The sequence below is a fragment of the Natator depressus genome, chromosome 1 (genome assembly GCF_965152275.1).
Source record: "Natator depressus isolate rNatDep1 chromosome 1, rNatDep2.hap1, whole genome shotgun sequence".
In the NCBI taxonomy this organism is placed as follows: domain Eukaryota; kingdom Metazoa; phylum Chordata; order Testudines; family Cheloniidae; genus Natator; species Natator depressus.
Window position 1 is genome coordinate 147,038,628 of NC_134234.1, and position 18,153 is coordinate 147,056,780.

At 38.2% G+C, this 18,153-nt stretch overlaps 1 protein-coding gene across 6 annotated transcripts in view; it reads right to left on the bottom strand.

Moving 5' to 3' along the window:
- The window catches only part of DMD (dystrophin), a 1,886,383-nt gene that overhangs the window by 1,433,007 nt on the left and 435,223 nt on the right, over positions 1 to 18,153 (bottom strand). For all 6 annotated transcript variants that reach the window (XM_074968560.1, XM_074968534.1, XM_074968525.1 and 3 more), the window contains exon 7: positions 13,503 to 13,621. In XM_074968560.1, the coding sequence (XP_074824661.1) occupies positions 13,503 to 13,621 (119 nt within the window). The remainder of the gene's footprint in view (positions 1 to 13,502; positions 13,622 to 18,153) is intronic.

Below are 18,153 nucleotides of genomic sequence, written 5' to 3' on the forward strand. Positions count from 1 at the left end.
CCCTTTCCCCTCCCCGCCTTCTCAGCTCTTCCCCAGAGGGTGGTGAAAGGGCTTGAGGGTACCCCACAGGAAGGAATTCCCAAGTGCGCCTTTCTGGACTCTCAAAGGGGTTCTGCACTTGGGTGGTGTCAGCATCTCCCAATCCAAGGTCAGAGAAAAGCTGTAGCCTTGGGAGTTTAATAGAAGCCTGGAGTGGCCAGTATTAATTTTTAGAATCCTTGCGGGCCCCCACCTTCTGCTCGCAAAGTGCCAGAGTGGGGAATTAGCCTTGACAGTGTCGGATGCGGTTTTCATAATAAATAGGAAGAACACAATCAGTCTTATCCCAGAGAGAAATTCTCCATGGAGAGCCATGTTTCTATGTGCACTGCCCATCAGTGGAAGATCAACTCAAGAACTTACGTAGCAGAATTCATTTTCACAGAGTGGCTGCTGCACCTAGAAATCTCACACATTGTTATTCAATGTGGTGGGCTGGTGATTGACCTCTCTTATGGGGAACGAGTAAATAAAACATGTTCTGTAGCCTCAGGACCCAGAATGTGAGGTGGTGAATTCTCTCTTGCAAAGCTGGGCAAGGTCCCTGCTATAGGTCTTCCCACTATTCTGCAGGACAATACAAAAGATAGGAACAAGAATGACAATGGAGGATAGGTCAATGGCTATTAGCCAAAATGGTCAGGGATGTAATCCCATGCTCTGGATATCCCTAGCCTCTGATGGCCAGAAGCTGGGAATGGATCACTCTTTATTCACTCTGAAGCACCTGGCATTCACCAGTCAGAAGGCAGGATACTGGACTAGATGAACCATTGGACTGACTCAGTGTGGCCATTCTTAAGGATTACTGTTCATGCCTTTCTGGCTGAAGAGGCTTCGGCTCTGAGGTTTGAGTAACCAAAAATTGGATCTTCCATTGTCTCTTCCCTCACAGAGGAGGTCTGCTATTGCAAGCTCAATCTTCCATCCAAGACAAAGACAGGTTTAAAATGAATACTTTGATGAAGTGATCTTTGCTTTTGCGGACCCCAGAAGAGAAGCCAACAGATATAACTTACTCTACAGGCTGGTGCCAAATCTACACCAAATCATGTTAAAAAAAGTGGGGGGAGTTCATATGCAGCAGCACTGACGCAGATTTTGTTGTACAACAAAATAAAGGACTCAGGCAGTCAGCACAGAGGTGGTTGATCTCCTGACTGCCGAAGACCAGAGCTCCTTAGAGCTGCATAAGGGCTCCACTTAGAAAAGGAGTAGATCTGGTAGATTCCCATTATATACAATCACCAATAATTTTTCCTCATGAGATGATAGCATAGTATCTGCAGGAGTTACTTAAGCTCCAATAACAGCTTCAGAACTCCTATACTGTGAGGCAACACAGGCAAAGGGGGGAAAAATTACTCTCCCCAGTGGATCTCCTCAGTGTACAACCAGTTCACATGCACAGTGCATTGACAACAGGATTTAATTCAACTCAGAATTGTTATGGAAGTAACAAAGACAACAAACAGTGACCTTCTAATGCTATCTCTAAAGAATCTTTTTTTCAGAGCATAACCACTCTTAAAGCAAAGTCAATCGTTTATTTCAGGGATGAGATTCAGCACACAGGCTGACCTAAATTCTGACATATTAAGTTTAAATAAATGTTTAGTCAAGCATTTATCTTTCCTTGTGTCTCTGATCCTAGCTAAAAATCAGCCATCTTTTGGTGCATAGAATCTCTTCCTCCTATTCCATTTTAAATCCAGACTTCATTCTCCAAGCAATGATTCTAGCTGATTGATTACCTGTCTGATTAAAAATAAAGTCCAATACCTACCATATTTCAGCCAAAATGAAATGCAGCAGTCTGACGTTACCTCCATGAAATAAAAATAGCCCAACTAATAATAATATTTTAGCAGATTTTCTTTAAAAGAAAGCTCTATCAACCCCAGAGTAATGACCATACTTAGCACAAGGATACATTTAACCCAACAGATCAAATTATCAATGGACTTAATAATAAAATTAAATTAACCTTTAACTATTTCTGAAATTGTCTCAGTTATTAAAGATAAAAGGAGTTGATAGACTCTGCTGAATTTTTATAGGCATATATCCTCCATTTTAGAATTTTAATTAGCAATGAATATTACATTTATAAAAGGTTATCTTCCATACTCCTGTGTTGCCCGTAAATTATAAATTTACTCCTAACATTCTCCAAAAAAAATGTATAGCCCAGTTTTATTGATAAATGTTGTCAAGTTTAAAGAGTTCTTTGATTAATCTATTTAACTGTAATAAAAAAAGCACTACACATTAATACATATATTATGAAATTATTGTGAAACATCCACACCCCCAATTTTGTGGAAAATGGGATCCAAACCCAATTCTGAACATTATAGCATGGCTGGGTTTTTTTTTCTGGTATTGAGTGTCCAAGAACTGTAGACAATATTAGGCATCTTCATTAATTATCTGGAAGAGGTAAAGACCATGACTATTATAACTATCACTCTTAATTTTGTCTGGCATACTAAATTAGGAGGTATAGTAAATTCCAGTGAGGAGAGAGAATACACAGATGATTAAAGAGGTTAGAGATATGGGTAGGAAATAACAGGATTCAACCTGGATAAATGTTTTGAAACATTCACGAGAGGGATTTCTTTGGGAAACATTAGTGCTAGAACACACAGTCATTAACAACGGACAGAAAAGTATACATGAGCTTGCATTGTGATACGATTTATTCTGGCATGCTTGTATAGTGATATGTCACAGAACAGAATGATACCTAGCAAATAGCATACTGAGTCAATCCAACAGGAGAAAAAATATTTACAAAACAAAAACATTTAGTGAATTCAGAAAAGAGCAATAAAGCAAGATGGAGAATTTTGATAAGTCTACAGGTATTTGAAAGGAGTAAGCAGCAGGGGAGCAAGTCTGATTGTTTAAGGTGGACCAAGAGATTATCTCTAGGAGTAATGTAATGAAATTAAGCAAGGGAAAATTTAGAATGAATATGAGGGGGAATTTTCCGATGTTGAGCTAAATAGCCCTCTTTTGTACAAGTCCCCATTGGAGAAGGTCAGGAAGGAAGAAAAGCCCACTGTGTTCTCATTGCAGCAGTTCTCCCACATGTTTCCATTTGAAAGGGAGAGAGTTCTCACACCTTTCAAAGTAGAGGTTCAGGCCGCCGAATGTACAAATCTCAGCAGGTTCCCTGGAGGAAAGGGCCATGTGTTCAGGGGTCCTGTACCTCAGCATCTACCCAAAAACTACCCGCTCCACTATGTTTCCAGAGTAGGCATGCTACCACCAACTCTCCCGGCCTGGCTCCAGTGTAACAATGCTACCCTTGCTGAACCCCCATCTCCATCAATTAAGAGGATTGCTACATTCTGGAGTAGCATTTAACAGTTAATGCAGCCTGAGGCATAGAGGAGAATTCTCCAATTCTGATCCCTAAGTCATCACAAAGAAGCTTCTATGTTCAAATTTTCTATTCTCTTCATCCCTCATATTCTTAACCTGGGAACAGTTATATGATGGATAGCACATTTAGACCTGGGGGCCGTGGGGTGGAAATAATATTAACACTATTCACAATGGTCTTAGGTTAGATTTTATAACTAGAATACAACACAACTCAAATTTCATAGGCTGCATGTTTAAGCCTGGCAGTCAAAACAGAAAAGAAGTCAAAAGTTTAAAATATGCACATGTGCACATAAATGTCCCCAGTGCCCATTATTAGTTCTATCATGCAAATGCCTGAAAATAGAACTAAAAAATGACAGTTAACTGTACATATGCAAATACACTCAAGGTATTATCCTAATCATTTCCCAACTTCTATTCTTATGGTACGAGATATTTTATGGATGCTCTCATCATTATGGTCCTTATTTTGTTTTAAATTCATTTCTTGTTTCACTAGTTTTATGCATTTGGTCATACTGAATCATCTGCGGAGATGCACACTTTAGTTAGATTTTTTATTATTTGTGCTACTGTATTAATGCTAAGAATTGTTTAATCATTACTAAAAAGAACACAAGTTCATGGTATGAATATATTATATATGCTTCCTTTTCTTATGCACTTTTTGCCTGTATCTACTCTTGAAGAATTGTGTATTTATTACAATAATAAATATAAATTGAAAAACTGAACAGCATACTAGGAAATATATAGCAGGAAACAATCATGCACTTGCAGGAGAGATGATTATATAATGTGATCAAAGACGACATTTTCCATCTCTCATTTTTGTAATTTTCTCACAAAGGGTCTCTAATGACTTTTCTGATTCAACCTCATGGACTCTTCCATTCTCCTTGACCTTTTTAACTTTCAATATTACTGATCACTTCCCTTCTCATGGACAACCAGGCACTCCCCCTCTATATACTGTGTCTGCAAACTGAATGATCTTCCAGTCCCCAAATGACAGACCTCCACCCTCTTCTCCTACATGACCCACTTCATCCATGCCTAAAAGCTCTCATTGCCCAGTGGCCTCTTGACCTCCATTCCACAGAGGACAGGAGAATTAGTCCAGGACAAGTATAAATAAACATCCCTCTGAAGGCCTCAATCATGCAACTCTTTCCATATAGCCACACTGCTGTTCCTGCCTGGAGACCAACTGACTACAATGGAGCTGCACACAGGTGCAGTGTTGCACCAGCATGCAAAGATCCCGATCCAGGAAATCATTTAAGCACATGCTTAACTTTAAAGATGAAATGAGTGTATTGAATTCAGTTCACAGCTTCATATATTTTAAGGCCGGAAGGGACCATTGTGACCTTCACCAATATGTTTCCGAGAGCATATCCTTTAGAAAAACACCCCGTCTTGGCATAAAAATTGCCAGTGATAAAAGATCCATCACGACCTTTGGTAAATTGTTCCACCATTATAAATTTACACTTTATTTGCAGTCTGAGTTTCTCTAGTTTCAAATTTCAGCCATCAGATCATGTTAGACTGAAGAGCCTCGTGTTAAATAGGACTGTTCATGTGATAAGCATGTCCCTGGATCATGGCTTAATGCAGGATCATGGTGGAAAGAGGGTGAAAATTTACATCTCCCAGTGCTTCTTACCTTATCTGTATCAATTTCATGGGGCGAAATTCATCCTTGTGCAGACAGTCAACACATAGCTTATATTTAAGTCACATTTAAGCCTCTTTAGTAGGGCATAGGCCTTGTGGACTCAGTTAAATTTCACCCTTAGAAGATCATCAGGGCATGGAACACTCTTTATATTTGTGTGCATCTCATGGAGCCCGTAGTCCTTCAAGGAGAATATTGCTGAACTTGTAAACTACACCTGGTAGAAGATGCATTAACCAATTAGGGATGGAGCAGCTGAATTCTATAAGAAAACTGCCTGAACAGGATAAGTAGGAATCTACTCAGATAGAAAAGGAGATCCCAGGTGAGAGAAAGGAAGAGAGTTCTCTCCCAGCAGGAGGCCTGGACCACAGGAAGAAGTGTCGACTGCTGTAGGGAAGGAGCCCTGAGTTAAGGCTTGGAGATAACTGTGGGAGTCCAAAGTAAGACTGTCAAAACCCTGGAGAAAGGAGACGGTAGGGGACCTCTACTTGTTAGCTTGGGGAAAAGACCTTATGAGTGCCTTTGAAGAGGTTCCACAGTATGGGGTTGGCTGTGGCTGGAGACTTGAGCCACAGGAGTAGAGCTAACGGTTGTGGTGGGCCGATGGAACAAGGGGATCATGCATCCAGGGAAACAGTCCTGGGATTGGTGTTCCAGAAGTGAAACAATGAACAGAAAAGATCCATAGGGAGTGGGGTAGGCTGCTGTGGGGGACCCATGAGTTACAAGAAACAAATACATAAAAGTAAATAAAAGAGCCCCGCAGGCAAAAGTCTGTAGAGTCAGCACTCTGCTAAAAGTGAGAAAACTGAGTTGAGACCAGGAGGGATGAAGGACCTTTTGTTTATGCCAACTGGGACATTGGAGTACCCTGGAAAGGGTTTGACCTTCATGTGACTTGGCTGGAATGCTGAGCCACAGGTGACATAGCCTGTAGGAGGCACTGGAGCAGAAGATACTGCCAACATTATGTACTGATGAAAGGGGGTACTCTAAGGGCATGCACACCCTACAACAGCACAATACCGCTGAGCACACCGAATACATACATTAATATTTCTAATGGTAATTCCAAAATATTTTTATATTCTTGCACCAGTGAGTGGTGGTTCATTTTTGATCTATAATACAGTAATTCCTTTGTTACTCCGACATACGGATATAATATACAGTAACTTTTGTTTCTAGGAACTCAATGAATGCAGTGAGAAAGACAACACAGTCCACTTCTTTTGACCTTTCGGATTTCATGTCTTTTCAGATCTTTACTCTTGGAATTTCTTTAATATATTTTCATTGGACCAAAGTATTTTCTCTGTATATTTTGAGACCAGGTACTCCACGTACACTTTATTAAACTGGAAACCATTTAACAGGCAACATGTGAAATCAAGTATATAAAGTTCAAAGAGGGGACACAATTTGTGGGAGGTCAGGTCTCCAATACAGAGCTATGTGTATCACTTAGTAGAGTGCACACAGGCAAACAGTGTGTGTTTTAATACAGCTAAATGTAAATGTATACATCTAGGAACAAAGAATGTGGACCATACTTACATGACGGAGGACTCTCTATCCTGGGAAGCAGTGACTAAGATTTGAGGGTGATGATGGATAATCAGCTAAACATGAACTCCCAGTGCGACACTCTGGCCAAAAGACCTAATGTGATCCTCAGATGCATGAACAGAATCTCAAGGAGGAGTTGAGAGGCTATTTTATCTTTGTATTTGGCACTGGTATGACTGCTCCTGGTTTACTGTGTCTAGTTCTGATACCCACAATTCAAGAAGGATGTTGATAACTTGGAGAAGATTCAGAGAAGAGCCACAAGAATGATTAAAAGGATTAGAAAATATTCTTTACAGTGCTAGACTCAAAGACCCCAGTTTAGTTAGCTTAACAAAGAGAAGACAAAGGGATGACTTGATTACAGTCTATAAGTACCTTCATGGGGAAGAAATATTTAACAATAGGCTCTTAAATCTAGCAGAGAAAGGCATAACATGACACATGGCTGGAAACTGAAGCTAGATAAACTCAGACTGGAAATAAGCCATGCATTTTAAACAGTGAGAGAAATTAACCATTGGAACAATTTATCAAGGGTCGGGATGGAGTCACCATCACTGACAATTTTTAAATCAATAGTCTTAAGTTTTTTCTAAAATACAGGTTATAGGAATAATTTTTGGAATGTTCTGTGTCCTCTGCTATATAGGAGGTGAGCATAGATGATCACAGTGGTCCCTCCTGGACTTGAAATCTATGAATATATATGTAAACATATTATTTGTTTTAGGACTATAGAACAGTTCAATCTATTCATTTGACAGGTATGTTTTTATGGACGTTTCCCTCTCAGTTCACATAATTTTTTTTTAAAGTGCCTGATCCTGTGACTGTTCCCTATGCATACCTATTACATTCAGTGGGAGATTAATTGTGCTGTATGATGACAGGAAAAAATATAGTTACTTATTAATGTGAGCTCCAGTGTGCTACTCAAACAATTTACAAAAGGGTTTTCTGCCCCACAGATATTACTGCTTAATTTTTTTAAGTGACATTTTCTATTCCATTCCTAGTTGATGCATTGGGTATGACAACTACTTCTTAGTAACAGGAAAGTGCTAGAGAAAGTCAAGAAGAGAAGACGTGCTATGCCTTAGTCGTAACCCATTCTCATCCACAGAGGATGTCTGAAAACTATCACAACAAAGCATATTAGTATATTTAAAGACCCACACTTACTATATGTGAGAATGGGTGAGAATATTCCCCCATCTTCAATATCCCATTTTGCTAAAACAGATCATAAGCTTCAATAAGGTCCCATTTACCTTGTATTCTGTTCATTTTTTAACTTTTCATTGGCTGAAGCTGGAGCAAACATCAGTGAAACAGGCAGCAGAGTCTTGCAGGAAAACTTAAAAGGTGATGATATAAAACATTCAGGGAAGCTCAAACTGAAACAATGTGTAATTTCATATGGCACTTCCTTATAGCCATCATTCTTGTTACCAATACATTGCCTATTGACTCCTTTACCAACAATTTGGTGTCTCCTGAAACAATTTGCGTGCATCTTTGTTCATATCATAACAATGAAGTCATATTTTCAATTCCAAATCTCTATTTCTATAGCTAAATGACATTATGATTGAAATACAACACTGCACTTGGGGAAACTTCACCACAGTTTCAATATTTTCAGATATCTCCACATGCTTTGTAAGGACCTTAAACATTTCAATACTCAGGGATATTAGTAAACTATATTAATTGATGATTCTTCTTTGTGGCATATTCACACAAAATAGGTCATTAAGCCATAGTTTATTCAAATGCTTTCCTGCTACTCAGAAGCAATCATAAGAACTAACATGAAAGCGTCCTTAAAAGTAAATCAAAAGCAAAAGTGGATGGTAAACTTTACTGAGAAATACAATGATCAGCCTGACAAAATTAAGCAGCCGCATGGTGAAGTTATCACAAATTCTTTTTCTTTACAAGTTAAGCAAATACAAAAAAAGCAGGGAAAAATAGAGCATCCGTTACAGCCTGAAGTTTCATTTAAAAACACTTCCTTTTCCACATAGTATGATTAGATTTATTATCACCTCTTTGACCTGTGAGCTATTTAATTATGTATAAACTACTTCACAGTCAATAATTTACAGGTTTTAATAGAAATATTAAGTGACTTGAAGGGTATTGCATTAGTAAGAAGCTGTCAAAAACAGGACCTTCATCTTATCAGTAGGATCATTTAAAACAAAAAGTGTGTTTTAATTTTCTAGAAAAGCAATTATGAAAGAAGTTTTAACATATATCACAATGGAGTTACAGATTAAAACACATACAAATTCAGCATTCCAAGTGGATATTACAAATCCACCCATATTAGATAAAATGGCTATCACTGTAGTTATAGCTTGCCCTCAAAAATAATGGTAAAATACAGGTATATGGCTATGCACATTCAATACCACCTAGTCTCATTTTCAAAATTGTGTTAGGTACTGCAGACAGATTGCTATTCCATTTCCTTCACTCAGACTGCAATATGTAGCGGCATAAAGAAAAAGAGCAATTAGAATTGTGCTTATAAGTGAAGTATGGCTTTTGTAACGTTATACCACTTCCACTGATTGTCATGTTTCCACAGCGATGAATGCTTAGATTAGTAAAATCAGTGTGTTAGGACATGAAACAGTGTTGTGGGGAATAATTCAAACCCTGCTCTTGTATATATTTTAAAGGGCGTATTTAGGTATATACACTTAAACATTTTCATTAGGAGTTCTTAAAAAGCCTTTTCTATTCAAGACAGTTCCGTCTAGATTAATATTTTGTCTCTGGTTGCTGTGGCCATTTTGGAAGTTGTGTTAGAGTGACCCACAATATCCAGAAACCATCATTTCTAATCGAAACAGCAATCACCTAGGAGACCATTCAAGTTGGCCAAATGCAGAATATCCTGATAACCTTTATGATAAATGTCAATATTCCATGCAATCTTCATCCATTTGGTAGGCAGTGCTGAGGTAGCCTCAAAACAACTGAAATGTGGGTTCACTATAGATGCAGATATGAAATGCCTAGATCTTTTGAGTCTAGCAAAATTACACTGTACTTCTTGCTGGGATGGAAATACCATGAAAACAGTCTGGCCAGAACCCAAATATGCAAAATACAAGAAAATAATTGTGTGGGAACTTTTTGAGTCTCAGAAAAGGAGTGACTTCGCTTCACTTCATACTTTGCATGAAGGCTGAAGGTGGGTTTTTTGTTTTTTTAAATTACCTAGACTTAAGAATGGTAAGAATCCATGAATTAGCATATGCATGTTTACTGTACTTATTGCATTAAATTTGAAAAAAAAAATTAAAAAGTTCAGGGCTATCTCAAAATTACTTTGAAAACCAGTCCCATCACCCTCCTTTTTCCTTACCAAAGATATCCCTAAAAAACATGACTTGAAAACCATGGCACATTCTTTTGGACATGCCATTGGTCATCTTATAAATCTATTTTTAAATATTAATAGTGAAAAAATTTAATTAACCTGGCAACTGGATGACTCAGAGCTTTGACAACAGGAATGGAGGCTCCTCCAGATCTACTTTTATTGCCTGCTTGCGTGTCAGACTTCAGAAACCATTCTAATTTCCCAACAAAGGGATCACTAATAGTGATCTACCAACAGCGGAAAAGCCAGTCAGACTCTGATAAGCTTAAAACCAAGAGATACTAAAAGTATATGGTTGAACAGACAGAGCCCAATAATAATGTTCTACAACCAGTAACTTTATTGCTGTGAATTCTACAACTTTTACTTTTATAGACACTTTATCTAGATCTATTTTGAAATTTGGAACCACAAAGGGGAATGAAGGGAAAACCCATTTTCTTCCTTAAAATATATATAATAAAATAGTAATAATAATAATATAATCACAAAGTTACACATTTTTCTTGTGCTGATGTAGCAGAAATTCCCAGGTTCTACCAAGCAGCCTTCCTGAATGCTATCAGTAGTACAAACTGCAACCGCTGTCTGATATCTCATCTGAAAAATATCAACAATGTCCTCTGAACACATTTCCATGCCTTATGGTATTCAAGGAGACAACTATCTTTCCACAGTATATTCCCCTGATGGGTATCCTGTATGGGATTGAGCTCTAGAAGATAAGTGAGAAAACTACTGGATACCTATATCAGTACTGGGTACATATAGTACAGGAAGAGCGGGCTGATTTACTTATGAAATATAGGGTAGAGATTTTTTTCCTCCCTTCATTGAGCTATAAATAGAAATTGTATGTGATAAATGCATATAAAGCAATTCATTTGTGTAGAATCTAGTACTGTGATATAGCAGCACACAGAATCAAGATCAAACAGAAAAAGCTATCAAAGGAAAAATTCATTGTGTCTCATTATCACCTAATAAAGGTTCAAAGAATTCATAACACCACTGCAAACTAGGGAGAAAACCACTGAAGACATGAACAGATTAAATGATGAAGTTGTATGAGACTACATAGTAAACCATTAGGGAAGTGGACAGTTATTTAGTCCAAAGACAACGGCACAGATATTGTTGTAGGACTAATACAAGTAGGCTCAATCCCAGCAGGCACATGTTCATTAAAGAAAAGAACCATATTTGTTTATTGCTAGAGGGGAGCACACAAACAGCAACACTAGCGTCAGGAGGTGAAATGCCACATTCACTCAGAATCAGTTCCTGAACCAGGAGGAGTCAAACTTTTATGGGAAGAGCCGCATCCTCTGAAGATGACAACCTACATGGATTTTTTTTTTTCATTTTTCTACTAAATCCTTGGTGACGAGGACTCATCTAAAATCAACACACTATACAGGAAGGGTATTTCCCCTGTCCTACTATGCTATGTCTAAAGGCAAGATATGATGTTCCGAGTCAACAAGTCATTGTTTAAACATTTTTAGCACCATATTAAACTGAATACTAAAAACACAAGTTAAAGTAAGCAAGATCAATAGAACCATAGGGGCATTTTGGTAAAATACTGAAAAGTTTATCATCCTCCCCCCATCCAAAACTGCAAAAGAAATAATATGAAAACCACTGTACTTCACAGGACACCCATTTTATTTATTGGGTTAGCCTGACTACTTATGATGAGTATGTATGAAGAAGCAAGTGAAATATCTGAGTCCAGAAATATTATGCAAGCAGTACCAATTAAATATCAAATTCTGTTAAGTATTAACATATTTGCTGTATATTTATGGTATACTATATTTGGGTGCTTGTTCATAAAAAAAAACAACAAAAAAACCAATTTGGTTAAAAGTAGTAAAACTATTAATAATTACAGCTATTGAGAAATCATAGGTAAAATAATCCTTTTGCAGTTACACCACTATTTAAATTAGTTAAGGAATGCCAGAATCCCTCAGTTATCAGCAAAAAAGTATGAAAAACAGAAGCTTTGTGTCCATCTCGGCCATCTCCAATTACCGTGTTCTGTAGTAATATTTTTATGTAAATATAATTTTTATATGCTGTACCTATTTAACTTTTAAAATGAATTGCTGAATTTAAATGACAAGATAGTCATAATCTGTATTTCCATCATATTTCAGGTAAAATTTATTATCATCAGATATTCACAAAATCTGAATGGTGAGGAGTAGGTGCCAGGAAAAAAAAAATCAATATATTTTTCACTGATGGAATCTCAAAGGATAGTATGAAGTCTTTAAATATCTTAGCCTCATAATCATAAATCTCTTGCAATAGAAGGTCACTGTGAATCAAACAGTCACACTTAATCAAGTAGCAAAACCCAAAAGGTGTGTGTTTGATAAAGTGATTTTGTTCACAAGAGAAATACTTAAAGAGGCAGAAGATGCACAGAAAGAGACCTTAATAGTAGATGCATAATCTTGTGCACTATATTCTACGATGCATAAATTACCAATACAATTAACTGTTGGTAATGCATGTTTTATTGCTGAAATTTAACAAACCAACTTATAGAATTGCCTGCTTTAAAACACACTTCTACTATAACAAATTATTTATTACTTAAAGCAACTCCCATCACACTAATCACCAATAAAATGGAAAAGTATGTCTGTCAACCACCTGTATACATGGGAACTAAAAATATTGAGAGTATAATTTCTGTGTAACCAGATTGTAAAATCCAGCCTGACGAATACAAATGCACTTCTGTGTTCTTTTAGAATAGGCTCTGGCAGGCCCTGCTTAGCTCAACTATTGCTTGAATTTTACATCACCCCACAACAGGAATTTGAATTTTTTTTTTAAAAGAAGCTGTTTAATAGCAACCCATGGGAACATTATACAACGGCACAATCCAAAAAATGTCTGCCCCATGAAGATACTCAAACATACATACTCCTCCTACTGTTTCAAGCCAGTCACCATTAGCATCAAAATACTGTAGAAACATAGGCCAATACTTTAAAAGGTGGGTGGGTCTAAAGTCTGAATCCATATTTAGGCCAGATTTTCAAAGGTGCTGAACACCTGCAGCTCCTCCTATGGACAATAAGAGCTGTAGGTTCTCAGAACCTTGGGCGGGGGGAGAGAAATCAGCCTACTTATTTAGGTAGCTAACTTCAAGTGCACACATTTGAAAATTCTGGCCAATCTGAATGTTTTGACCTAAATCCTGTAGTTCTGGGGAGTTTATATTATACTATTTTAATTGAGAGAGAACTTAATCTTGAATTTATGCTACCTCTGAAAACATTAACTCCTGGTGCAAAGAGGTCAAACTCATTTTCAGTCAAATACACAAAGAGTTGATGTTTAGCTACAAACTAGTGCATGATTACCACTAACCTTCAGGATCAAGGAGTTTCTCAATACCCAAGTGCCGTTTGGCAGTGTTGAAGGCATGGTCTAACCGTTTTACAGCTGACTGTTGGCAAGCCACACTGTTCCAATCAAACAGATCTGGCCTAAGGAGGGGGAGGAGGAGAAGGAGGAGGAGGAGGAGAAGAAAAAAGAAAAGCACAATTATCACTCAATTTTTATTTCCCTGTGACATTTAATTTAATTCTAGATTTTGATGGTTTCCGACAACAAATTTTATATAAAAATACATAAATCTCAGCAGAATACAATGATGTAAATTCAGCCAAACAAGTCAGCTGATCAGTGAAGCGGTAGAGCGCAATTTAAGTGTTTCATAAACAGAGGCAGAACCACTAAGATTGAATTACAGTTTAGATATACAATCTACGGCCTTGTATGATCACTTGTAGCATTTACAATATAAATATTTTTAATACTTTGCTAGCCTTGATATTTCAAGTAAGAGGTATCCATGGAAATCTGAATTTGTTATCAGGCACTAGAAAAGAAAGTTTAACCTGGTATACTGAAGTTTAATCACTGTGCATATAATATGGAGAAACACAACACAATTACATTATTTATGACCTGTATATACACACAATGTTCTAAAATCAAAGAGTTTAAATACAGGATTTTACTTTGGAATAAATCAGAAAGGCTATCTGCTAAAGTTAAAAGTCTGTGAGTGGGGTTGGCATACGTAATTGTGTTATTTAGTAAATAAAGGGAAATTTTAAATTTCAAAAAGTCTCTCCAGTTAGAATCCTTCTGAAGGCAAAGCAGTAGGCTATGTTTTAGTGAAATAAAAATCTATATCCTACTGAAATGTCCTCAGCTAAGCAGAGGCAAGGGATACTATTTATTTACTAACAGTTTTACCAATTATTCAGTTACCTATACTTTGATGTTTTTCTGGGGAGGAAAAGGGTGATTTTCATGGTCGCTCAAAAGCAGCACTATAAATTGCTAAAACTACTGAAGTGTGTGTGTGTGTGTGTGTATTTAATGTGCCTGTCACTGTATATAATTGACCTGACAATTATACAAATATCAGTAAACAGAAGGCAAATGAGCTCCTAAAGAGACATTTCTCTCCCCATATATGAGATTCACCTTGCATACAGTACTGGTTGCTTATCCTTATAAGTTTAAGGATAAGCCTTATGAATTTGCATGATGGCAACAGTAAATTTGGGTGAAACTTGGATGATGGCATCAATGTGGTTACTGTATCAATATATTGTTATGGAATTTTTTCATATGTCCACATTTGTAGTCTGAACACTTTAGATCTCTCTACTGTTGTTTTGTACAGGCTTTAATGTTAAAAGTCTTAATCACATTTACCCAATGCTTTCAGGATCAGGCTCTAAGTACAAAAAAAAGTGTGGAGGCTGAGATCACTACAGTGGCATACACTGAAGGCTGAAGGTTTTGTTGCATGGAAAGAAATTTGCAGTCTACATGCATGTGGTAATCAGTGGTACATATGGGTCAGAATTCTATACTTCACCTTACTTGATGATTTCTGTGTGTTTCAAAGTTTTCACCACATGAGCAACTGTGTGTGTCATTTGGAGCACATTTTAACTGTTACCTAATAAAGTTTGCTTGGGTTAATTAAAAACTAAGTTTATAGGACACTGAATACAGCACTTAAACATGCACTTCCCTAATCAGGTTTCAGAGGGATAGCCGTGATAGTCTGCATCAGCAAAAACAACGAGGAGTCCTTGTGGCAACTTAGAGACTAACAAATTTATTTGGGCATATGCTTTTGTGGGTTTTAGCCCACAAAAGCTTATGCCCAAATAAATTTGTGAGTCTCTAAGATGCCACAAGGACTCCTCGTTGTTCTTCCCGAATCAGTTAGTTGTAGAAGAGGGATCATTCTTGAATACATACATATTTTTATTTTTAGGCTAATATAGTATTGTCCCACTTTTAGCTGGGAATCATCTTGAATTCAGAATGATACCCTGGATCTTCAGTTTCATCCATCTTCTGAATGATGGGTGTCCGGAGATTTTGAATATGATGGACCCATGTAAACCAAGACACTGGCACTCTGTCTTCTGTCAGGAAGAATTGTGATAAGACACCAGGAGGATAAGAGGGTCATTGATTTTTGAATGTTTCAGAAAGACTTGTAGCATAAATCGATCCGTTTGAACTCAAGGGTTGCAGAAAGGAGCATGTACTGGAGAATGACAGTATAGGACTCAGGCTCATCTTCTAAACTAACTGTATAGTTGGCATGTATCTACAGCTACTCTTTTTTTCTAAGGTACTGCATACCTATCAAGTAAAAGAGTACCTCTGAGTACCAAAAAGGGTTGGAACAAGAACTTAAAATAGGTCACTGACTGGATGATGAATCTTCACTCTCACAGTAGAACATAATGATGTAGAGAGAGAGAGGATCACCTTATTCTAATGTAAGGGGACCTTACAAAGAACCATCAGCTTTACACTGCAAAATGTAACTCTCATTCACAAACATGATGTTTAAAAACAAAAATTGAAAGTAAGGTTAACCTTCAAAAGAGTTCCTCCTACTTCAACAAATATCTCAACTTTCAGCTTTTTTTCCTTTGTCAAAACAGAGTGGCCCCAGCAGCAGAATATGAATGGCAATTTCAAATGTCATCTTTTCAGTTTGATGTCTTTTTTAAGACCGCTCATGGTCTATATTCAATGGCTGATGCTGCCAAACACAATCCCACAAGATTGAGATTAAATAAAAGGGTTTAAAAAAAAAGGTCTGTTGTAACTTATTAAAGTCACAAAAATAAAAAACAAATAGTGGTGCCACTAACAACTATTAACTTAAGCTTAAAATACTAAGTTAAATGGAGAAGAGTTCTTACTCTCAGGAGGAGACTGGTAGATTATTTCTTCATGCCTTTTTTTTTAAAATAATTAAAAATTCTCAACTTTGATCCACTCCCTATGTGCTGTTCAGCTGTTACCTCCTCATAAGAGCCCTTCTCGGATTATCTCAGACATGGAGGAAGTACCAGCAGCCAAGAAGCTGTCAGAGCTCACGAACACCTCCCTCTCCACAGACCCCAGAGCAGACACACATTGGGGGGTATCAGAAGTGGTTGAATTGTGATGAGCTCCAACTATCCCCAAGCTGTGGTTTGATTCCTATGGGACCAAATGCGGGTGAGAAAATTTAGAGCAGACCCCAGGCTACCCTAATTTGCTCCAGGGCTCAAGTAGTGCACAGTAACAGGGAGCCATAATTGACTCCCTGATAGACCCATTTTTGGGCATGAGAGTGTATCTGACCCAAAGGATCCAACCTGATCCAAAGTGCTGCAGCAAACAAACACTGCTCAGTCACAGTAATGGTGTCTTAGGGTTAATCAAGAGCCAAAGCAGATAAAAGGACCAGAGAAATTTCAAATAGTAGAAGCCAAAACAATTACATTAACTATGAAGATTTTTGCAGTGGTAACATCTGTAGCTTCTCATGCAATAACACAAACAAGTTCTGCAAAATATTACATATACAAGGGAATCAGCTGATAAACCACAGAATGACAATTTGTTTAGATGCTGTTCAATTACATAAGCTATGGCAGGAAGCAGAAGGTATCAAAGACGGTACAGTATTATTCACTGAAAGTGTGACAAGGTTAAGAAAACCCAGCCATTACATTAAGAGGGAAATCAAAGCCAGGGATAAGGCCAACTGCAAAAATACGCAAAGCAGCAAGGTATGAGAGGAGTAAACAAAGAAGAGATGTTCACTTCCCAGTAACTATCATTATTTTTCCCTAATGTAACTTTTTCCCAAGTCACAGTCAAACATCTCATACAAATCACAATAATAGACATTTTCAAGATAAATGCAGAAGCTGAATGTATCTTGGACATCCAGATTTTTCTCTCTCACAGAGTATCACCCCTATTCCAGGTTTGTCAAGGAGGGCTTAAAAATTAATTTCAAATAATGAACAAATAGGAGTAAACATCACTGATGGAAACAGGGACTAAAAGAAAAAAAAAACAAGCAACAAGGGAGAGGGAACAGAAAAAAAATTGGCTCTTCCACTTTTGGCCTTTTTCTTTATGCACTGGAGACATGCTCAGGCAATCAATAAGGTTCTTCCATACGGGCACAGATTAAAATAAAATGTTCACCAGTCAGGGCCGGCTCTAAGCACCAGGAAAACAAGCAGGTGCTTGATGTGGCACATTTCTAGGGGCAGCATTCCGGCGCCGGCCATGCCGCCCCTCGAAATGTGCCCCCACCACCACCCCAGCTCGCCTCCGCCTGCTCCCCTGAGTGCGCCGCCGCCGCTCCACTTCTCCCCCGTCCCTCCCAGGCTTGCCGCATGCCAAACACTTGTTTGGCGCAGCAAGCCTGGGAGGGAGGGAGAAGCCGAGCAGCGGCCCACTTGGGCGAGCTGGGGTGGGGAGCGGTTCCTCTACCCCCACACCCTCACTCCCCTCCGCTCCGCCTGTTCTCCTGAACACGCTGCTTCTCCCTTGCCTGAGAGCAGCGGCGGGGGGAGCCGCAGGAAGCAATGGGGGTGGGGGGGGGAATGCCACACGCCTGGGGGAGAAGGTGGGGCTGGGGATTTGGGGCAGAGCAAAAAGCGGCGGCGGCAAAAAATTT